The following is a 23,551-nucleotide window of genomic DNA, read 5'->3' as shown; positions in this document are numbered from 1 at the left end:
ACAGTGGCAGAAGTTTGTGGAACAGCAGTCTCACACAGCAGCAGTGTTTGTCCCCCACCACAACGAGGACGGACAAAAACGCAGGTGGACTTTAAGGTGCAAAAGAAACACGTTTCAAAGTAGAGATTTGCACCAAAGTCATGTCAAATGTCACCTGTCAGCAGCATTCTACTGATCTGTATAAGTAAAAGAAAGTTGACATACGTTTTTTTTTTCTCTTGCTTCCCTTTTAATGCACTCGTTTGTTACATTCAAATTATATCTAACTGATAAACACCTTAACATGTTTACTGACATTGTTCGACAAATTAGATAAGGTATCAAGTGATCCCAATGCCCTAAACACATCAACAGAGAAATGGTTTTGGACATTAGTAACCTCCTTCCCATGTGGTCAGGAAATCCAAAATGATTAAACTGAGAAAGCAGTAAACAACATACTACTGCACGCAGGTGTGCAGGACATCAAAACTTTAAGGACAGCAGACAGAAGAAGACATCATTAGTTGTAGTTATAGCTTACTTTTAGAACTTTTATGTAAACATACATCGTTATAAGATTTCCTTTCACTGTAATGTCTACCGTCTGCGTGGCACAGCGCCCTCTCCTCTGTGAGCTGTTCCACAGATTTAGATTTTCACAACCCTGCTGTTGATTCTGCATTGTTTAAACTGAACGAGTGGTTTTAGACAAAAAGCTGAGGTTGACTACAGTGGTTCTGATGGAGGGTCAGATCACCTGCTGAAAGACTCTAAACAACGCTCGGGGGATACACAGAAAGCAGTTAGTGGTAAATGGCTAAATATTGTTTTATCAAGACAGAACGTTCTGACTTCAGTTATAGGTTTCATAAATAAATAAAGCAAAGTTAGAGTTAAGTATTGGCTGTTTGAAGAGATCAGGAAAATAAAAAACTGGTACTAAGTCAGTACGATTCCTAGACACGTATCCTGCACCAGGTGGATACTGATAATGACCATCAGGCAGATAACTCTATAAAGTGCAAAGCTTTCCTGTTATAAAGATGTGCAATGTAGGCTTAAACTGAACAAAAAGAAATAAAGAAAAGTATTTTGTCCCAGTGAATAGCCACTGTTACCTAAACACTAAAGCAGCCCAGACGCTCAGCAGCAAAAGCCTTAACAATATGTTTCACTCTACAGCAAAAGCTACTGAGATTCATGGTCAAATACATCAGGACAAACCTGAGAGCGAAGGCTCCTGTTTACCTACTACAGCAGTTAGTGGTAGTGAAACACCGTATCAGACACAGGACGGCCACTCCTATCAGGTTTCCTTCATGGGGACAAGAGAGAATGTCTCCACAATATTATACTCTTTTTGCACCTTGGCACGTAGAGAAGTATGTAGAATACATTTGTATTTTATTCATAACCAATGCCTAGAGGAGAGAATTAAAGTCTTCATTAAAGATGAAACTGCATAATTAAATCTGAGGAGTGCCTTTCTGTCGGCACACAAGCAAAACGATTTTTCCTCATATATATAATTATATATATTTAAATATACATGTAGATCAGTCTTCTTCGCCAACATCCACGACTCTATGGCCAAGTAAATACAACCACTTTTATTCTTTTCACTTTTTAACCTTGAGCTTCAGTTGGGCGACCTTAGCTTGTCCCAGTTTAGCCTGTATGTCGAAAGGCTTCTCAAAAAAGCCAACTATGGCCGGCTCATTCAGCAGAGAAGCGAGGACCTGCTCAAATGAAAAGGACCACTCGTCACTAGACTCTGCTTTCTGACTGCTGTGTGAGCCGGAGTGTGAGCTCTCTGGGCTCTGTTCGGTGTCACCAGTGTCTTCCGTCACTGCGTCCTTTTCAGCAGAGCTGCTGGGAGACCCTGTGGACTGGACCGGGCTGCTCGGCTCCTGCAACCTCCGTCCCACCTCCTCCATCCTCAGGAGTAGACTAGTCACATGGGCCACGGCTCGATAAAGAGACTCCTCCTCCGGATCGCCGTGAAAGATGTTATACAGAGTCTTTGAAAACTGGATGAACTGAGTCTAGGGCAGAAAGACGGGTGCAGGTAAGAGAGACATCAGGTCATGCACATTGAGTTCACCATTAAGTGGCAAGGACTTACTTTTACTGAAATATAGTCAGGATTCAGAATATCGAAATAAAAAAATAAAAAAATTAGCTGTGGACGGTGCAAGGTTAGTTTTGGAAATACTTCCCAAACTAACAGGCAGTTCCTCATACAATGAATGCAATGAAAAAAAAAACAATTTCACTACTACTGTAGCATCCACTATTTATATTTGCCACCACAGAAACAAAAAACACGTCAACGCACTAGAGAACAGTACCTGATTAATCCGAGGTAAATCTTTGATGGTCTCCTCTTTCTTCAGAATCTCATTTTGCCATTGTGTCAGATAGGCCTGGAGGTTCAACTTTCCTCTACCTGGCAATTAAGAAAATACTGTCACACATGACAGTATTTCTTTTGGACCTTTTTGTTTTTGCTGCATTGCTACTTTACCTCTTTCAGGGCTTTTCCTTATCACGCCATCTTCTGGTAGGTCAAATGCTAAAAATCATAAGGAGCAGGTGAACAAACCCTCCTCTAGACAAAATAATTTAATGCAAATAAAACTTTTAAATAAATTTGCAACATATTGTATACAGTAGTGAGTAATGAATGCTTTTGTTGAGTATAAATTCATTAATTGTTCAAGTCACAATGTATTTTGTGCCAAGAGCCACTGCTGGTCAGTGAAAGCCATTTCCCACATTAATTCTTTCTAATCACAATTCAGCCATCAAAAATATTTTTCTCTAAAACGCTGGAGCTCACTGTTGAATGATTGACAGCTGATGAAGCCAATGACACCAGCAGCAACTTATTACAAGCGTTTTTAACAAATGTTTTTTCTTTTCCTTTTTATATCAATGATTTTCAAGTTGCCTGAATCTTTGTGAACTTTCACCAGCCTCGTGTCAGCCATTGATTTTTAGAAGGAACTAATTCTGATAACAAAACTTAGGGAACAAACTCCACGCTCACAGCATTGGACAAAATTAGAGAAGTGTTCTGAAGGAAAGCCATGAAATTTGAGTAAAAGGAAGAGTAAAAAGAGAAGAATAAAGCTAACCAGCAGGTCTACTCAAATGAGAAGAATCTTCAGTCACAGGGACAAACTGTTGAATTCTTTGCTCCTTTAAATACAAAGGATTGCCTGTAAAAGCTGGAACACACTGACAGTGAGTAAACAAGGACCAAAGATAAAGAGACAAAAGTGAAAGATCTACAGAAAAACATGACAGCTACATGTTTTATTTACTACACAGATATACAACCTGAATGACTATCACGTCATTCAGAATCCTTACACCTGACATTAGCATGTTACTAGATCTGTGCTAATGCACGTAAATATCAATAATTTTCTGCAGACCCAAATTATTTTTAAGAGTCTGAGCATTTCTGCATTTCTCTATGTCTATATGTCTGTGTGCTGGTTAGCCTCGAAATAAGAAAGAGAGATTAAGAAGTAAGTGAGTAATTAAAGGACATGCAGCAGACTTTGCAAATTGTTAGTATTTTAATAAACAATCCACAAAATTGTGGAAAAACAACAGAAATGACACACTCTGATTAAAATGTATATTAAAGAAGCTAAACTTTGATAGGTAATCTGGATTATTAATTAATAACTATTAAATAGAATAGATAAGATAGATTGTGTTTATATTTGCGCATCACTCACCTGGAGGAAGGTGGAGCTTGAAGAGAAATTTCAGCTTATCGGTAAAAGAGCCGTAGCACAGAGTGTCTGAAAAAAACAGAAATAAAGCATATATCAAAGGTCTATATATTTATATTAAATACTTGTTGAACTGCAATACATGAGGAAAGCTGAACCTACCAAGGGCATCGCAAAACTCTTTGAAGTTGACGAGTCCATCCTGGTTCTTGTCTATCAGCCGAAAAGCCCAGAGGGAGAGAGTGCTCTTAGCTGTGCAGAACGCCCAAGGCTCCAGCAGGGAAAAGAGCACAGTGAACTGTTGGAAACCCAACTGGTACTGTTCCAGATAGGCTAGGCTGGGGTCATGGTGGAGAAGAGCTGGACTCTGCATCATCCAGTAGCAGCTTAAGAAATGTTGCCTCTAAACATTGAAGGAGAAAAAAGTACATTTTGTCATTTCTCTCGGCTTTTGTTTATCATGACGCTTGATCAGTTATGCAAAACATTTGAAAATGTGGAAATGTTTGTGGCTGACCTTGAACAAATTGTACAGCTGGTCGAGTTGCGAGGCACTGAATCGAACGTCTTGAGCCACAACTCGATTCTAAAATCAGATTATCGACTTATCTTCAGTCAATTATAACAATGGCTTTTTATTCATGTCATCAGAGCAACTAAGAAACATTACATTCATTCATTCATTTCCCCTTTCTTGGAATTGATGCACAGTGAAGTATTCTGGCAAGCATATGAATAAAATAAAAAAAGGCCTTGACTTACTATATTTACAATTTATATTACAAGAATAAAACTTTTTTATTTAAAAATTTCAATACCTATACCCATTATGCTAATTTGCATCTTTTTGTGTTTATGCATGTGATGTATGTGTTAAATTCAAAACTCCCCTCCACCATAGAATGTGGAAAGTTAAAATGCCTTTATTTCACCATAATGTCTGAACGTTGTGCTACTTACAACATTTTGCTTGGTTGTGTCCTCCAGTGTCTGGATGACATAAAGTTTGTTCCTTTTGCGTGAGCTTTCAACTTCCTCTGAATTGATGTTTCCATATTTCTGTTAAGAAACCAAATTAGTCAAAGGCACTGCCAACTCCACGACTTTGACTGAAAGTGACAATAAAACTTAGAGACAAGTCATCACCACGTAAGCCTCTCGAATTAGTTCACTGATGTCAACATTCACGTGGGGCGTTTTATCGTGAATGGCTGCTGATGCCTGCTGCACTGTGGACGGCAGTGGACTGTCTTTGTTTGTGACACTGTCAAAGAACCTGGGGCGGGGGGAGGAGGAGGTGTTAATGTATTACATGGTAAGAATGACCAGAACATGTTAGCCCTGCCATTGATTTTAATAATACAGACTTATTTAGGATAGTAACGGCCTCTGCGTCGTCTTGGCAGCTGATCAGGGCGTCCACGTTGTAATCCAGGACAGCCAGGCCCAGCTGCAGAATCGCTTTAATACCATCGTAGAAAAAACAGTCAACCACATTGACTGCACTCTCTATGGGCAGGACGCTGATGAAGAGAGTGAGAAACCAGGACAAGGACACGGAGGAGAAGAAACTCAGGTCTGTCATGTGCTCCACCAGCTGGGGCAGGTTCTCTCTAATGAGATCCTCAAACACTGCCTGGTCCACAAGAGCTCCTTAAGAAAAATTGGCGGGTGAATTTCTCCAAACAGATTAGTTTCACAGAATTACAACCAAAACCAAATAATGTCCAAAATGGCTCCCTCACCTATTATTCGCCGATTAAAATAATCTGGCAACATCCTCTCACAAACAGCTACTAACAGCCAGAAAGCTTCCTCCTCTTTAGCATAGAGCAGCAGAACCGAAGTCAGAATGTTCATGGCCTGAGGAGAAGAAAAGACGGTCACACAAATTTGCACAGAGTGATGACAGATGGCTTAGGTCTGTGGCAACACCGACCCTAACAAAGTCCCAGGGTAACAACGTCCACACGAACCAGAACTCCACAGAGGTAAGAAGAAGTGTCACATACTGATGCCACACACTTGTGTCTCTGTGGTGTTTAATCTGATTGAACGACCACTGTAACTATAACTGACTGACTGTTAATATGGTGCCGTCTAACACTGGCACAGGCCAGACAATAAAAACACACTACCACACCGTGATCCACAACTTTAACATCAAACCTGCACGAATAATAATATATACAGTACCTGGCAATATCCTATTTTGGGGTTCCTGTAGGCATAGGCAGTCAAGACTCTACGCAGAGCTGAGATTCCTGTATCGCTTTGAAAGGCCGGGTGCTCAGGGAGAGAACGGTGCAAGTCTCTTTCAATCTCATCTGTTGCCAGGGTGCTTGTGCCCAGCGACTGTTCTACTAGCTCAGTATAATAGCCTGGGTGTGAGGCCATGTCATTCACTGCTCCTGTAGAAAAAGAACAAAACAGGTGCTGCAGTGATTACACAGTGATTAAGTGAGCTGACAGCTGTAATAATTACTAGGGGTCCACGATAAGTGAGACTTATCAGAAGAAGGCAGATCGCTGGCTATTTGCAATATATGTTCCAAACAGGGAGGAAGAATAGCAACTTTAATGTGTTGTGTTCACATAGAAATGTTTGAATGTAACTTGTGTCAGTGTATTTTTCATATATTTTTAACTTGTTGGTGCACTAGGTTTTTTTTCAAAAGAAAAAAGTTATGGTACATTCCTAATAATTACTGTAGATAACATAGAGAGAATGAATGTGTAATACCTGAGAAAAGCATCCACAGCTCTCCCCTCAAGGCCTCAGGAACACCACGGACAATGAGGTCTCGTGTCTTCCTGGTGAAGAACATAGTTGTACCACGACCGTATTCGGAGAAATGTATGTTCCATGACTGTTCTTTCATCTTTTCTTTGAGCTGTGAAAAACAAAATTTTACTGTTTTGATAAACAGCTTCTGTACATGCCTTATTTTTATTTTTTGCCAACTCTGCATAATTTAATAATCTCACACACAGCACTGTTGTTACATGTATAGAAATAAGAGATCTTAAGCATGTTTGTCATCAGTGAAAAGCCATTATTAATTTGCACAGAACTGTTGTAGTTACCATTTTTGGATCAAGGTTTTCAACATCCTGAGGGTGGAAAACAGTCATGAGAGCTTCGGTGCTTACAGTCTTGCTGCTGTCTTTCTGCTGCACCCTCAGATTTGCCTCCTCTGTATTGTCCTCAAAATGGTTGATATGGGAACGACTTTGCGCTTGTATACTCTTAAAAATAAATTAAAATAATGATCCCCTGTGAGTAACCACAGGATCACAAGATGCACGGACAAAACAATCTTTAATTGAGACATTTAAACATCTGAAACGTTTTACCTGTGAAGAGGCAGAGTGCTGAGGGCTGGCACTGATGCCACACCGAGTGCGGATTGTATTAGCAAGCTGTTGATAGTTCTGCACGTCGGAGAAACGCAGTGCCCTCTTACTGCGTACGCACACAGTTACAGCTCTGCTTGTGGCATCTGGCTGCTCAACACTAGCAAGCTTTAACAAGACAGGGTTAACAGGGTGTAGGTTTTTACTTTTCATCAGTATTCAATGTGCAGTATGAGACTCTGAGTATTTTATATCAGTCTAATGAATTGCTTTTTATTTGATGTTACCTCTCGCATAGGAATGATGACGTAGCATTGGCTTCCATCTTGACTGGCAAAACACAAGTAGTTCTCAGAAATACAGATTTTGCCAAGTGTGTTGTAGTGGCTAAAAGGCAGCCACAGGGAGCTCTCATGAACTTCTAACAAGTTTTCCTGTTTTGGAAGTCTGAAAAATGTCCGAAACTGTGCACTCCGTGCATAGGCCTCCAATCCTCTGTGAATTAAATAAAGCAGAAATTGACCATCTCCAAATGAAGTGTCTGTGAATTAAATAAAGCAGAAATTGACAATCTCCAAATGAAGTGTTTTTTGGGGGGAATTTTGGGGGGAAATAATTAATTTTTATATTTATACTGAATATTTATAGTGTTTCATAAAATAAGTCAAATAAAATGGTTAACTGGAAAACAATAAAAATCAAAGAATGATTATTTTGTAGCAGCACAGTACCTTTTGGTAACTTGAACAGGATCACAGAGCGCTGGCTCCCCGATGAAAGCCTCTTTATCAAAGAGACGTTTAATAGAGTAGTCAGCCAGCTGTTCCATGATAAGAAAGGTTTCATTAAGGTGTAGAAGCATGGAGAAGTAGTGGTCCTCCCCATGAGCCAAGATATGGATGCTCTCTGTCAGAATCACATTAGAAGTCTTCTGCAGCTTCCAGATTTCATCCCAGGAGATTACCAATTTCACTGCAAATTTTTAGAAGTAGAGAAGGAATGTCAGATATGTATGTTTTATAGAATATAGGCAATACTAGCCTGACATCCATATGTTTCACCAATTTTTTAAATAAAAAAACATTTATGCTATTAAACCAATACAGGCCACGCACATTTTAAATGTGGATTGCAAACTGGTAAAATTTGTCAAGTGAACTGAAACATCTGATTATCTATATCTATAGTCATCTTACCAGATTAAATGTCTTACCCTCAGATCCCAGCAGGTACGAATAGAAGCACAGAAAATTAGTACTGAGGTAGAGCCAACCCTGGCATGGCACTTTTCCTTTCCAATAGCTGCATGAGTAATATGTGACCAGTTTTTCCTGTGGTGGAAGCTCAAACCACTTTTCAAACCTAAGAAGTGCTTCACGGAATTTTTCTGGATCATCCTCTAACCCTAAGGATGTCTTGCCCTCCTCAGCAATGAGACCCTAACACATGAAAGATAAAGACTTCCTATAGATTCAAAATTGCAATTATTACACAAAACCAAAATGTATTATGTTTTTTTTAAGTCACTGTCAGAGATGTAAGGATTGAATTATCTATTATGTTTTTTTTAAGTCACTGTCAGCAGGACTTAATCAGAGATGTAAGGATTTAATTATGATGGAGTCTTACTCTAATCTTGCCCTGCACAAAACTGGTGATGTCCTCACTGGAGTCAAAAACAGAGAGTGTCCTCATGATGTTCTGTTGCAGCCAATCCCAGTGCGCAAAAATCTCATCCTTGGTGACACCTGACCACATATCAAAAAAAAAATGTCAACAAAAGCATACAACAAAATCCTACTGTTAACCATTATAAATATGTCTTGGGCCTGAATGCTAAGAAACAATATAATAACATTTTCATGTTGATAAGCTGCAGCCTCTAACTGAAACGGAATCCTGTCAAGGATTACACATTACCAGAGATGTTTGTGTACTGAGGAAAGGCATCAAGACATTTACTTTACTTCTTATGTGCAACAGTACATAATAGTCTACTCTCACGCACCATGAGGCACAGAAAAAAAAGAAGAGTGGCACAGAGTAGTGCAGCAGTCATCATTAAGTTCGCTAAGCACACTTTGAGGACACACTAATTTCAATGTATGCAGACAGTGATTAAGGTTGGCTCTACTACCAGTGTGACACAAAAAGACAAGACTTGCTTAATGAAAACACATGTTATTTGCCTATTTAAAGCTGCAACAAGCATTTCCTATATAAACATAACTAAGATAGTTGCAATTTAAGTTTTGATTTCAAAAGGTTCTGCAAGCAAAAGAGGTAAACTGCAATGACATACCACATGCTATGGACCAATACACTTGGGAGTCAGGTGTGTGGTGAAGAATACGATAGGGAGCAACTTTTGATGTTGAGTCCAACACTGTATCCAGTGTTCCCACCAGGAGGCCTGTAATGTTAGGTGTGGTAATATTTATGAGCAATCCGGCCACACAAGGGCACAGACATTGCAAAGCATTTTTAATTGCAAAAGACAGCTGGTGGATTTATTCATTATAGCTATTACATTTGGAAGCACAGCATGCATGTTGGGTAATACTCATTTCAAAAATATTATTCAACAAAATAATATTATATAAAATAATATATCTATAGATTTCCCTATGTGAAATCTGTGTGTGTGTGTTAGGGTTTAGCTGAACTGGGAGTCCACTTAATTAAGCACATTAACTGTATGTGTGTTTCACTGTCCTTTCTAACTTTATAGTCTGGACCTTGTTTTCGAACCCTAAACAGCCATTGCAAGTTGGGCTGTACATGCTGCAATGTCTATGAAATGCCATGTCATCTTTGGAAGACTCTAAACCATAAATTTCGAGTGCAATTAAATTGTGAAAGACAATTTATTATGTGCAAAAGAAATGTGAACGGATAAACAGAAAGATGCTGCAGTCGTGTTGACAACAACAAACCAGCTGTCACTTCCTACATCCTGACTTGTTGGAGACCTGTTGCGGAGAGGATGTTTTAAAAAATATTATTAGAAAATGGATTGTCGACCAGTAGCGACTGTCCTTGACACATACACGTATGCATACGCACACACGCAAACACATACACACTGGGTTAGCATAGCTACAGTCCACTCTATTAAATAACCGAACTGCTGGAGCTGATTTTGAGCGAAAACATTATACGTTACCCGTCAAACCCCCGCCACCTTCCCCGTACCCTCGTCTCCTCTGCATCACGAAATACTCGTTATCCTTCTCCGTAAGCCACAGTTTAAAGGCATTTTTTAAAAGAATTTCTTCGGGTTTCAGCCACATGTTTCAAACGTCATTAAGTAGTCTCTAAACACTCAATTCTCATGACACGTTTAGTGACAACAAAAACAACACTTAAGACCAATAGACATTTGTTGTTTGTGTATCAGTCCTTTCCTCCCTTATTTCTTTCCTTCCCACGTCGACGGGTAACATTTCCATCGCCGCTAAGAGTTTCGGGATTGTAGTTTTTAAGTCGAGGGCTGTACTTCCGCAAACTCCGCTCGGATATCTACTTCCTATCAAAACATCCGTCGCGTGAATTATCGTCAGGCAAAGCGCGGAATTTGAAGCCCTTTTGATTTGCGCGTTATTAATGAATATTATTGCGTTATTCTTGACTTATACGTTGTAACAAGTACAGGGCCTTTGCCGTATGAGTAATACATCTAGTGATGTTTATGTTAACTGTAGAAATGTTATTTCAGTGAACCTTACTTTTGTTTTCGACAACAAAATCGGATAGTGACGTAATCAAAAATCACCCGCCGCGTTAGGAAGCTACTAACATTATAGTTAGCGACATCAAAGTGCTTCATAAAATAGCACACAAGCGGAATAAGTGTTTGCCATGAGTTTAAGACTAAGCTTTTTGTTCAAACTTTGAGCGTGCTACTTGCACTATGACATCCAACGTTGAGAACAGTTCGTTGCCTTTTTCCGACGGTGCGGGGATGAATTCGTCTCCAACATCTTTTCTGGCGAGAGTGTTGGAGAGATTGTCCTCAACACAGTTTGTACAACTGAGGACTGAGGAGGAGTGTCCCGTGGCTGTAGTTGCACTTCAGAGGTACTTATCAGTGGAAAGTGAGCGGCCGCAGCCGCAATGCTACGACTACGATGTAACAGTGTGTGACGGACAGTGGAAAGCCAAATGCTTCCTTCATCCATCCCTTAACCACTTAGTGTTGACAAACACTTTAAGGACCGGGGTTGATGTTACCATCACCGAGTGCTCTTTTGTGTTTAACGAGATGAGGCTTGGATTTAATGATGGCTACATTTGCATTGAAAAGCTTAGATGTAGCGCCGAGAGATCCACGTTGCTACACGGAGTCAGCGACGTGAGATCGCTGACCATGCCTGGCACAGGGGGTAGTGTGGTGCTGCACAGTGATGTTCCTCTTCAGGTGAGACGCAAACATTACCTCCCGCTGTGGAACGACAATGATCCAGAGGGAGACATCTGGAGCTCAGCTTCTCCACCATCTGTCACAGTTCTGGATGGTAAGATTTGGTACTAATTTAAGAGTTTATTTGTTGCATGAAATGTTATTACAAATAAATAAGTAATACGTTTTTAAAAACTACCAGCACCAGCCAGAGATCATTTTTGAGTCTCTGAGGAATGTTTGACGATGTAGATACTTGTAGACATTTACATGTAAACCCCCACTCAATGTTAACATTATCTTTATTGTCTTCTTTTTAAATAAACCATATATCACTATTTCAGTAAAATCATTAGATTTTTTTTGTCTATTTAGTTTTGTACTGTTGTACTATTCGTGGTGATACCTGAATACAATTTGTTTCTGTTTAGTTTCCAAGATAACTTTGATTTCCAACCTGGAGGATCATTTCAGGAGCCAACGGAGATATTTTCCACTTCTGGTCAAGATAATACACAAATCCAGATTGAGATATTATGGGAAGTTTGGGCTCAAAATTGATTACCCCTACCAGGTGCGTTTGAACGATGTGTATGAATAACTAGGTGAATAACTTTGACATGTTTAAATGCAGAAACACTGTTAGCCTTATGTTGTTGGGGTTTTTTTTCTATTATTGTTTTGACTTTTTTTCATAGTTACTCATGTCTACTAAGGCTTTTTCTGTTTTCCAGGCATACTTTGAAGTTGCAGATCAGAGTGGCATAGTGTCCTTGGTGCTTTGGAATGAACTATGTCCAGAGTTTTACCAAGGACTTAAAGTGGGCACAGTATTGTACATTCAAAACTACACTTTGAAGCAGAGTTATTCAAAGCGCTCATACCCTCAAATGGCCCATTATGGAAAGATGGCTTTTAATTCAGTAGGTATGAAGCCTTAAAACACACCCCAGAAGAGGACATCACACAATTCACTTTTTTTTTTACATTTCTGCTCTGGCTTACTATTCTTTTCTAAATCTTTTTTTAATGACATATTTCTAGAAATTTGCCTCAATCCTCGAAATCCAGCAGCAGTGATAACTGTGGTGCCACCAAACATTGTACAGCCTCAGTGGGGACTGCCTGATGTTTCTTACCAGTTCATTACCAGGTAAGTAAGTACAGTAAGGCTGTACACTAGATTTCGCAGTGAATTATCAGTGAATTATCATGAATCATTAACTACACTCCCTATGTAGTGCACTACGTAGGGTTTAGGGAGCAGTTTTGGACACAGCCAGTTACTACCATTTTCATCTCCACAATTGTACCAATTCCTTCTAACAGGTCAGAGTTGAATACAGAAGCCAACAACCGTGCATTTGATGTCATAGGTTTGGTGACGTTTGTTGGTCGTGTTGAAAGAGTCAGAAGTAAAGGAAGCAGTGGTAGGAGGTGTTTGTATTTTATCTACAATATTTAAAGTTTGTGTGAGATTTTTATAAAATAATTTTTGTTTGTTTGTTTTAATGTAGGCACAGAGAAATTCTGGACATATCGTTGGGTTCATGCTGTAGATGGGACATCGAATCATCCATTTATCCTTGAGATTTTTTCCTCTTCACAACCAGACATTTTCAACTCTATTTGCCCAAGTAAGTTAAGTTAGACATACTGGATGGTACAGTGTCAGCTACGTCTCTCCTGTTGTTAAATACATTGTCAACTCTCGCACAGTGACTTACCTGGTGTGCACGCAGATGAGGATTTGTCAAGTAGAAGGCTCACTTCCCTACCTCACAAGCAGCTGTGAGACACAGATATTCATCACAGGTCAGCAAAGCAGACACATTGAATTCACATGTGTAATTGTCCACTGTTGTGAAAGGTTTTTAAAATTACTGCAGCTTAGTTTAATTTTTTTAAAGTTATACAAATAACATTAACATAGCAATTCTAAACCAAAGAATGCAGAAGGCATGGGTTGTTACTGAATTACTTTTCACTTGAAAAACCTGCACTGTATGTAGTTTTATTTACCAAAACGATTGCAGCGCTATTACATTTTTTGTAATAACAGCCCAAATTCTTACCATATTTGATATTTTAATGTGGCCTTTACAGCAGGTGCACATTTGAACCTAGTTATTTTAATATTGATTTTTAATTTCTATTTGTTTGTTGTCATTACACTTGTCACTGGTACACAGAGCCAAAATGCAAATATATTTTGTTACATGGCTTCTACGTGATATTACTGTATATACTGTAATGCATTTTTACTTTCAAAATCCACAATGTTTTTTTCCTAGGTTACCACAAAGGTCAACCGTACGTGAGCAACCCTACAGTGAAGAGCTTCATCCAGTGGACTAAAACTCTGAAGGACAGTGCTGTCTTAAAGAAGACAGCTGTGGGTGGCAACTACTGTTACCCACATCCCCCGAGAATGTTCACACAGGCTTTGGTGGATGACTCAGGTGAGGAGGAAACCCAGTGATTCAGAGGTAGCAAGGTCATTTTCTGAAACTAGTGGATAAGTAAAGGTAAATGTCTTAAGTTTTAACTTTTACTTCTGTGGTTCTAAAATGTCTCCCCTGGGTTGACGTTAAGCACAAACATGGGACTTGAAATACGGTGCGGCTCTAACATATACACCTCGCACATTTGTTTTCAACAGCTTCTTCAGTCCACGTGCCTCTGGTCGCAGGAGCAGATTTGAAAAAGGAGTTCGAGACACTGCAGTACAGAGAACATAAAAGAATGGCGATTCAAGGAGAGATCGTAGCTATTCAGTACATTAAAACACCGAAGAACATTGATGGAACGCAAGATGAAGTTCCCAGGTCTGCCCTGACATGCATCTCAACCATTAACACTTTACTCCTTCGGTCAAATTGTCTAGGATCAACCTAGTAGTTTGTTAACATGTTCATTTCAACATTCTTTCCAAATGCAGTTAATTCTGAAATGTCTGTTATTGTTTATACCTCATAAGGTCTTATTTTATTGTAGCACAGTTTAGTTTTTTTTTTTTAGGAAAGGCACAAGATTCTCAGGTTAATGTGACTTGATTTTGTGTTTCCTCCCACAGAAAAGCTCAACATGAAAACACAGAGGACCAACGAGAGCAGCAGGAGAATGACACTGCCTCTGAACCAGAGGACCTTCCTGAATCAGAACGTAGTGGACCATCCCACAGTCTAAATCAGGGTAGGCTCTCAGTGCCTGGCAAATGTTTTTTAAACCTGTGCAATACATGTAGGACATTTACGTTATTTTAAAGTAAATAATAAAAAATATTATTTAGACACAAGAAAGTCTAGCAGCAGTGATATTTTTTGTTATGTTGCAGCTCTTTCTTGGATTGTAACCTCACATTAACACATCTGTGATTTCTGGCCTTTTGTTGTCCACCAGACAGTGGCCTGTTTACTTGGAAAAGCCACAGCTGGCCAAGGCAACAAGAAGAACTGTGTGAACATTTGTGTCAGGGCGATCTCTACCAGGACAGTTTCATACAGACCTTCTCAACCAATGCCAAAAATGGCCTTCTTATGTGGAGTAACCTTCAGCCAACCAGATGGAGCCCAGAGCAAACCGCCGACACCATTCCATCTTTGGTTTGTCAGGGATACTACCACATCACAATATTAGGTGAGGAGATGCGTTTCTTGGTTGCGTAATGTACTGACAGTTAGTCATGATTGCAATATGTGTGTCTTCAGCTTTCAAATGCAGCAGAAAATTCCCCAGTGCACAGACACCGAAAGCATTATTCGAAAAAGAAGTGTAAACGATTTACACTAAGTAAATGGCCGTTCAAGTTACTAAATCTGTGGTATGAAATCAATGATTCACTCTATGAACTTTGATCTAGGAAAATAGATTGTTTAGAAAATAACACAATTATTTTCCTCTCAAATTTTTAATAATTATGGCTGTTTTTTCCTTGACTTTTTCATTGTGGTGAAATGCTTCACAGTTTCTGCTGACAGCAGTTTTCAGACCTTTAAGTGACTAAGTCCAATGGTAAAGGACAATCACTACCATTCAGTTCTAACTGTGTGATTTTCCTGGCAGGCATAAATAAGAAGATAGCTGTGAATGCTGCGTATTTCCCCCTGATGAGTGCTGCTGAGCCCAGAGCTATTGGTCGACCTCAGGATCCACATGGAAATACAATGCTGTCTTGTCTGTCCTCAGGGTTTCTCTGTCCTTTAAAAGACACAAATGAGCACAGCAGTCCAGCTGCTCTCAAACCAGGTAGGGAAACAACAAACCCAGAAACCTAGAATCCACATGACAGATGGTGCAGATTTATTTTTCTTGTTTTGCAGAGGAGATTATAGCCACATCTGGTGACCTGGATGGCACACATGTCGTCTGCATCTTGGACCTTTGTCACCTTGGGGGTGATAAAGTGGAAGTCGTGTTGAACAAGTTGTACACAGTTACAGAGATTTCTCCCATCTAGCAGCTTCAGAAAGATTCAAATTTCAGATGCAATACAAATGTCAGAAATTCCCAGGCACTAAGGAGCCACAGTTCAGTTGTATAAACACACCTGCTTTGCTGCATACTTCTGACCTGACCTATTGACTCCAAGTGCCTTTTATTTTGATGCTGGTTAATTGCAAAGACAGAAAAATATTTTATAACGTAATTATTTTTTGTACATGAAGGTATACAAATAATGATAAAATAAATTAAAATTAGGCCTGTGGGTGGACATTTACAGAATAGTTGAGAATATGTGACATTTTTAAAGTGCAGTGTGTGTGTGTGTGTGTGTGTGCAGGTGCATGTATTTCTTTCTTCTTGGTGAATTTTAGTCAGTAATCAGATTATCGGTAATTCTCTGATAGTTTGAATGTAGCAACTCAATGCAGTTGGGTATACAGTGTCAGTTTGATTCTTATTTAATTTTCATTTTTTGGGGGGGCGGGGGGAGTTTACATCTCAGCGATGACACTATTTTATTGAATTGCTGTGATAACCAATCCATTTTCACCTCAAATTTCTCCAACACCAAGTCTGGACCAATGTTCACCCTTTATTGCATTAATGCAATCAAATCAATTTATACTTTTTTATATTGGACAATTGTCGAATTCATTTTAAATAAAAATAATCTCATAAAGGTATCAGAAATAGATAAATAAGTTCATATACATATTCAATGATTACTAACAGTTTGAACATGAAAAATAATTCCATAACATACCATTCTTATAAGTATAACAATCTATAAAAATATAATTTATACAGACATCAGAGGGTTAAATTGAAAAAAGTTGTAATCCCAAAAAATAAACATCAGACCAGACTACAGTTGTTTTAAGGCACATGTCTTCCTCCCATTTTTGTCTGCCTGTTAAATAGTACGGATATAAAAATCTTCTTAGTGCTGTGCTGTCTTACTGAGACACAGTGTAGTGGTTGCAGCTCCCGTTCTTGACCTCTAGATGGACTTAAAGGTCATCCTCTTCCAGTCGCAGAGAGCAGCAACCTAAATATTCTTCTGAGTTGCAACAATCATACTATAAAGATAAAAGACTTGACATAAACCTATTATAAATGTTGGGGTTTTTTTTTGTTTAAGACCCTATTTTTATACTAAATATCAAGTCCCCATATTAGAATAAAATCTCTGTTTGCTTTAACATTAAATACAGTTTTAATTTCAAATGAAATGTATAACTTTGAGTCAGTGGTGCATCTGTATTAAAGGCCAGCAATAATGTGATCATATGTAATGACACTTGAAAATTACGCTGCTCTGACGTGTCTTGAAGACACACTGCACTCATTAATGCTTGGATGTTTGATATGTGCTGTGTAGTAAAATAAGTATGCTTTCTCCAAGGAGATACAGAGAACAAATGGCAAGTTGTTGACAATGTCATTGGGCGTCATTGACAATGATTTCAGTGACGAAATTATTATTGACTTGTAAGTATTTCTTCAGCACATCTTTCGCTCAAGTTGACTTCCCACGCCACAGGTCTCTGCTGCCTGCCCAGCAACAACAAAGTTCTACCGCAGGATCCATCCACATCACTACCTAGTTTGCATATTTCTGAAGCCTGAAACAGCATCAGTCGGGTTTTGGAAATGTTGGTGTTGCCTTAGTTGCTGCTGCTGCCGTACTGGTGGTTGTAGCATTGTTTGCTGGATGTATTCCACAGTACTTTGCTGTGGGACATTAGAAGTGTATAGAGTGGTTGGACTAGACCCACTGGGGATACATCTGGTCATCTGTGGGCAACAGAAATATGAAAATATAATATTGAGCAGTGAGACTGCATTGAAACCTGGCTTTAGAGAAAACATGTTTTTGTTCATTGATGAAGTTTTTGTTTTACCTCAAATTGCTGCTGAGGCTGCAAACAGTGCTGATTGATGTGCATTGACGGAGGCTGTTGTGTCATGAAGCCGTTGTGAGGAACCACAATGGGGGGCGTGAAGACGGTAGAGGGTACGAGGACATTGTTACAGTTGACCTGCTCCATGGAGAGAGAGGGTGTGATCTGCTGCTCTAAGGTGTAGCTGCACAGAGGGAAGAGAAGAGCTGAGGCAAATATGTGACACTGTGTTCTACTACATAATACATATTTATTATTGTAACACCTGTGATCTCAATATAATTCTCGAAGGTTATTTAAAGTATAATAAGGAATGACATGGTCACAGCCAAAATTCCAGTGAAGCCCTGAATTCAATGTTAACAGTGTAAAACTTCAGTTGTCTGTTCATCTCACCGTATTTGTTCATCATGGTTTAAAAACCCATCTGCGTGTCTCTGGTTTGTGTTGTGAAACGGTCTGGTGGTGGTATGAGAGAACATCATGGGATTGCTAAATAACGGCATCGTTAGACTTGTACCGGTCTGAAGGGACACAGTCACGGGCTGTAACTGCCCCTCCTGCCCAGTCCTCTGCTGGACCTACAACCAAATGAAAAAGTGAAAAACACTTTGGTGATCACTCATGTAAATACAGGTGTGAAGAACAACAGGATCTAATACTGTAGATTTGCACTGTGTGTATACATTTTATTCAAGAAAAACTGAATAATTTCTGTTACCTGGAGGTTAGCTGTATGAAGCTTCTCTTTAATCTTATACAGCTCCTTCTGCTGTGTCTTTATATCAGCCTGTAGAACTCGTGTCCTTTCTTCCAGCTGCTCTTTCAGCTGATTCACAATACCAGGTCTTGGCTTCTGTGGCTGATAAATGGGCGGTGGCTGCTGCTGCTGTGAAGACATAATCCCAAAATAAAACGTTAAAAAGGTGCATGAGAAAAGCTTGGCATTTATTCCAAGTACAACAGAGAGAACTGGCAAACTCTGAATGATCTCACCATATAGACTGAGTTCAGAATTGATAGGAAACCTTATAATGTACTGACCTTTGAACCACAAGGCTCGAGTCTGCCAGTTCTTTCTGTTTCAGTAGAAGCAGCTTGCCATGTGTCTGTGTAAGAGTAAGCTGCAGGAAGAGAGGAAACGTCAATCAATAGGAATAGGTGACTGACAACACAGCTTGTCTAAGGATAGCGAGAGGTCAGTTTCATTATTTCTTGGACCATCAGTAAAGTACATTTGTAAATAATGGACTTGAACATCTATCTGTCTGTGTGTCCATCAAGCAAAAGCAAAAAGAGGTTGACTTACATGCAGAGTCTGACAGTTCTGTGAGTGAGGACCTGCGAGAGCTGTGAGGGGAACCTGCACCGCTGTTTCCATCCAATGTAGGGTTTATTGTGGAGCAGATATCCAAGTAGAGTTCCTGAGCCTGAACACATGAAGAAACACATACAAAATGGGGGTCTTCAGGAGTGACCGTGTAAAATACACATGCTGTATGTACAGATAAACGGTCCTTGGCTTTTGACCTTCACAGAAGGGAGAACATTTTCAGATGGAGACAGCTCTTTTAGGCCAACGGCTCTTCTCTTTTCAGCTCGTACTTTAGAGTAACTGAAGGACAGCACAAGAGTGTCTGTTACTGTTAATCTGTATCTATTACTGTAGACACAATCACATGGTTTTATTTTTAATAGAAATTGACCACAGGACAAATAGAAAGTAATATTAGTACTGGAATTTAGAAAATTGACCTGGAACAGTTAAAAATGATAATGATTGTTATAATTAAAGATATACAATAATTTATATAATATAATTAAATAAAATGAAATATATTGACGTAAATCAAGTACTATTTGTAGAAAGTACTTGCTTTAAATACGAAAAAAAACACAAATCAAACAAAAAAGATATTATATTAAATTATATTATACTGTATTGTGTTGAATGCAGCCCTACAATAAGGACAATTTCAAAACAACCACATGAATTCCCATCACGAGATATAACAAAAATCAATACCTGACAACTGTGTGAGTACAGACAATAAACTCAGGTTTGGAGTTCCACTGGTGATACGTGATATAGTAATGAGTCTGCAACCAAATCCACTGCTGACCTTTGGTCAAAAAACGATAGTAGCAGGATTTACCCTTTCCAAACTGCATTACTATGAAAAGCAAAAAAAAAGATGACTATTAGTTTCACATTCCTGCATTTTTTACAAAATTGAATATTTAATGTAAAACTATTTTTAAGTGGGCTTGTACGAGGTACTGTGATTTGAAGTCAGAATAAATTCAGCTGTGTGTGTCCCTGTGCTACATGTATGACTGGCAGGGAGTTTCCCCCAGGAGCATGTTTGTAAAAAGGTAACACACTGCATTTGTAAAACACAACAACTGTTACATTACAACACTTAAGGAATTTACTTACACTGTTTATGACACTGAGCTATAGGCTCCAAGTCATCTACGTGATAGTAATCATAGCCAGACGTTCCAAGAACCTCAAAGGGTAAGTACCCTATAACTGGTGACGCTCTGCAACCAAAAAGGATAACTAGTGCAGTAAAGAAGATATATTCTTAATTAAATAATATACATGAATGTTTGATAAAAACAAAATCACCTTTGATCTAAGAAGAGGAACTTCCATTCAAGGCTGTGCCTGGAAATGAATTCATCACAGCGGTCTTCAATGTTGCACAAATCCTATTGGAAGTCAACATTTAAAGAGCCAGTGAGTCATTCATGCCACGGTAAAGCAAAATTGTAAATACAAGCCTAACTGTGCAACTACCGAAACAAATACCACATGTTTTAGATTACACATAATGCAATTGGCTCATTCATCTATAGTAACTTGTCACCCTAATATTTATTTCATACTTCTCTCCAGACCAGGACTTAACTGACATACTGTATAATGGACCGAGATAGCTTTGTTTAGCCGGGCATGGAATAAACTTTACAATAAATCATTGTATAACTACCAGACATTTATTTCTAGCTGATTATATTGTGGTTATAATGTGTTTTAGTCAGTGTATCACAGAATGTGAAAAACCCCTAAGCAGGTTTTGATTGTGATCTTACCTTGACAAACTGGGGAGTGACTAATTGGACTGTGGCAATGAGGCAGATCTCCTCCTCCAGTGCTGACTGTAGGCTTCTGTGTAAGGTCACTTTAAGACTGTCGCATGTCGATTTAGGCACTTTGTGATGCAAGACAGAAAGATCTTACAGTTAGAACTGATATCTGCCATACCTGCATAGCACAATCAGTTTGAGAAATGATTGTTTACATAACAGAAGTGCTGTAAAAAATTAGTCAATTACCCAACCTTACTATGACCAGTAGTTACACGACCCATTATTCTGAGTAAATGAAACAACAAATCAAATCATTCTTACCGTTGTTATGAAACTTGAAATCTCCAATAAACTTCACATACTCATACACAGGCGTCTGTTGTGGGTCAGTGTTACCTCTGGCTAGATGACAGCAGAATTCAACCACATCTGAACAAGCACACAAGCATTTTTAAAGTCACTCAACTTTAAAAATCGATTTATCTTTATAATATGAATAATGTGCAATTCTTAATTTTTAAAAGACATTGTGTTTCCCAACCTTTTTTGAGCCACGGCACAGTGGTTGGTAATCACTGGTTTAACAAACAGGCAGTACAAGACCTTAGTAAAAAAGATACCTACTCTCAGAGTTGTCTTTTATCAGCATTGGAGAAGATAGCAGCTTGTACACATCCCTGTGCTCTTGCTCCGGGAGGAAATTCAAGATATTTTGGTCCAACATATCTGACTGGTGCAGGACAGAATGGTCAGTCATTTTCCTATCATTAACAGAGGGGTCCCAACAATTTTGTCCAAGTGTGTATAAATAAATAAATAAGAAAATAAATAAATAAATATACAATTTACCGGGAGATGACCCGTTAGTGAAGACACGCTATCAGACACGTATATGATGTTTCCATCAGTGGTTAATGCAACCAAGAAACCATCTATGGCCTAGAAAAGTAAAAACATAAGAACTGGAATTATGGCTAAAACAATGTTGAAAAAAAGTGTTTGTAATTTTCTAGTCTAAAAGAACTGTTCATTTCAAGATGTTATCAATAAATACAAAACTGTGCAGTTATTGATTTGTTTTGGTGGTTGTGTGAATGTCTTAAAATTTTCCACAGATTTCATTTCATTTTAAAAATGTTACACATTGCTTTAACCAACTTGCTAATGATATGCAACTATAGCTCTCACAATAGAACATTTGACAGTGAAGTTGTGTTTCACCATCACCAAGTTAGAGCTACAGAGACCTCTCAAGTCAACAAAACACAACACAATACTTTAGTTTTGCAACAACCTGAAATTTACCTCCAGCATTAGCTGAGTGAAGTCCCCATTACTTAGGAAAGCGGGCTTCCAGTCTTGTCTCATATCTCGGATGTTTTTGTTTGGTGTGATGTCTAAAATATTTGGGGATGGATGCATTAAATAAATGAGAAGCGATTTTATAATGGGGGTAGCGTAGTGAGTTTTGCCCAAATCAAACCTTTTACCTTTTTGTTGCTGCAAGAAGTCAATAGTTCTCTGTAAAATAGTTGTCTTATCCATCTTGTGTGGATGTCCTTGGCCCTGCAGCATTGCACATAGCTCCTTGATGAGCACATTGAACTGGTCTCTTCTCTTCTTTTCAGATTTGTTACGTGATTCCCTTAAAATGTGGACACATTAAAAAAAGTATTATTGTAATTATAAAGAAGCATTCCAAGGAATAAAATTCATTGCAAAAAAGTAAACTGGTGACCTTTAATTATTAATATTTTAACATGGTATGTTGTCATTCTTTCATTTGTTTACTTTAAATTCTGTGGTTATAGTTTATCTAAATACTGCGTATTCATATACATCTTCATTCCTAAATATGACTAAAATTTTAATTTTTTTATGCAGAGCAGAGAAATAGAAGAAGAAATACAAGAAATAAACCTCCTCACCCCACCCCACCCCCAAACATTCAGACAAGGTACACATCTGATAACAGTTTAATTACCTTTTTGCCCTGTCTTTCTCATCTTCATCATACATATCTTCCATGCAGATGTTGCTTTCCAAGACAAAATTTTACAAGTTAAAATGCTTTAAATATTTCCACTGATGTTACAACAACATTGTTTCTTTAAATATTTCCACTGATGTTACAACTTTGATTGAGCGGCTACATTTTATAAATGACAGCAGTAAAAAAAACAACAACATTGTTGTCTGAAGTTAAAACCTTCGTTTTCAGTAGTGTATAAATTAGCAATTTCCATTAAATTAAGATGTAATACTCACTCCCAATCCTTGTGGGTTGACGAGCAGGGGACAATAAAGGTCGATTGGTTGTCCATACTCACACCCTTTTCCAACTGGATGCTTTGTGAAGCTTTTCAAGTTCCATCTGTGTTGACCTTATTCCAACACTTTTCTGCAAAAATTGTATATGTATATGAAATAAAAATGTTCCGTGAATAAAATAAAACAAATGACAACAATACACAAACATTTTAAACATTCTGTTTCAGTGGTTTACTGTCAGATTCTCATATGGCATCTGAACACCTCTCCTTGTGGACAAGTTATACAACGTTATATATGCTGTTCAAGTTATTCAACCACTGTTTCTATTTATTTTC

General features: G+C 38.6%; 3 protein-coding genes across 4 annotated transcripts in view; 1 reads left to right on the top strand and 2 right to left on the bottom strand.

Annotated features, from left to right (window-relative positions):
* Window positions 1–205: 205 nt before the first annotated feature.
* Window positions 206–10,543, bottom strand: tbc1d8b (TBC1 domain family member 8B). 2 transcript variants are annotated; one of them, XM_008332954.3, is made up of 21 exons: window positions 10,258–10,543; window positions 9,394–9,504; window positions 8,721–8,839; window positions 8,305–8,530; window positions 7,823–8,063; window positions 7,379–7,586; window positions 7,092–7,259; window positions 6,822–6,983; window positions 6,478–6,628; window positions 5,931–6,145; window positions 5,480–5,597; window positions 5,102–5,387; window positions 4,881–5,010; window positions 4,695–4,793; window positions 4,252–4,320; window positions 3,897–4,137; window positions 3,738–3,803; window positions 3,123–3,215; window positions 2,510–2,557; window positions 2,334–2,431; window positions 206–2,027 (listed from the first exon to the last, which is right to left on the bottom strand). In XM_008332954.3, the coding sequence occupies exons 1-21, from the start codon at window positions 10,382–10,384 to the stop codon at window positions 1,602–1,604; spliced, it is 3,402 nt and encodes a 1,133-aa protein (XP_008331176.1). In that variant the 5' UTR covers window positions 10,385–10,543; the 3' UTR covers window positions 206–1,601. The 2 variants fall into 2 exon arrangements, with proteins under 2 accessions (XP_008331176.1, XP_008331177.1); XM_008332955.3 differs by lacking the exon at window positions 3,123–3,215 and having other exon boundaries at window positions 10,258–10,541.
* Window positions 10,544–10,677: 134 nt separating this feature from the next.
* On the top strand, window positions 10,678–16,732 carry radx (RPA1 related single stranded DNA binding protein). The gene is made up of 13 exons (XM_008332953.3): window positions 10,678–11,608; window positions 11,925–12,067; window positions 12,228–12,420; window positions 12,538–12,646; window positions 12,823–12,923; window positions 13,011–13,130; window positions 13,213–13,308; window positions 13,788–13,955; window positions 14,156–14,321; window positions 14,570–14,688; window positions 14,896–15,132; window positions 15,559–15,741; window positions 15,816–16,732. Exons 1-13 carry the CDS (start codon window positions 11,005–11,007, stop codon window positions 15,950–15,952), a joined length of 2,376 nt encoding a protein of 791 aa, XP_008331175.1. The 5' UTR covers window positions 10,678–11,004; the 3' UTR covers window positions 15,953–16,732.
* npas2 (neuronal PAS domain protein 2) overlaps window positions 16,245–23,551 on the bottom strand; it is a 9,771-nt gene continuing 2,464 nt past the window's right edge. The window contains exons 2-19 of the mRNA XM_008332951.3: window positions 23,211–23,343; window positions 22,927–22,980; window positions 22,433–22,587; window positions 22,248–22,339; window positions 21,792–21,881; window positions 21,567–21,672; window positions 21,264–21,371; window positions 20,946–21,064; window positions 20,479–20,561; window positions 20,284–20,390; window positions 19,870–20,017; window positions 19,374–19,458; window positions 19,153–19,273; window positions 18,888–18,967; window positions 18,565–18,732; window positions 18,240–18,424; window positions 17,844–18,027; window positions 16,245–17,736 (exon numbers count right to left, since the gene is read on the bottom strand). Coding sequence (XP_008331173.1) covers window positions 17,539–17,736; window positions 17,844–18,027; window positions 18,240–18,424; window positions 18,565–18,732; window positions 18,888–18,967; window positions 19,153–19,273; window positions 19,374–19,458; window positions 19,870–20,017; window positions 20,284–20,390; window positions 20,479–20,561; window positions 20,946–21,064; window positions 21,264–21,371; window positions 21,567–21,672; window positions 21,792–21,881; window positions 22,248–22,339; window positions 22,433–22,587; window positions 22,927–22,980; window positions 23,211–23,266 — 2,139 coding nt within the window. The 5' untranslated portion in view covers window positions 23,267–23,343 and the 3' untranslated portion in view covers window positions 16,245–17,538. The remainder of the gene's footprint in view (window positions 17,737–17,843; window positions 18,028–18,239; window positions 18,425–18,564; window positions 18,733–18,887; window positions 18,968–19,152; window positions 19,274–19,373; window positions 19,459–19,869; window positions 20,018–20,283; window positions 20,391–20,478; window positions 20,562–20,945; window positions 21,065–21,263; window positions 21,372–21,566; window positions 21,673–21,791; window positions 21,882–22,247; window positions 22,340–22,432; window positions 22,588–22,926; window positions 22,981–23,210; window positions 23,344–23,551) is intronic.

Source organism: Cynoglossus semilaevis, chromosome 19 (assembly GCF_000523025.1).
Source record: "Cynoglossus semilaevis isolate Cse_v1.0 chromosome 19, Cse_v1.0, whole genome shotgun sequence".
NCBI classification, from domain to species: Eukaryota; Metazoa; Chordata; class Actinopteri; order Pleuronectiformes; family Cynoglossidae; genus Cynoglossus; species Cynoglossus semilaevis.
Note: the sequence above shows the minus strand (reverse complement) of the source record. Positions and strands in the feature narration are given on the sequence as shown.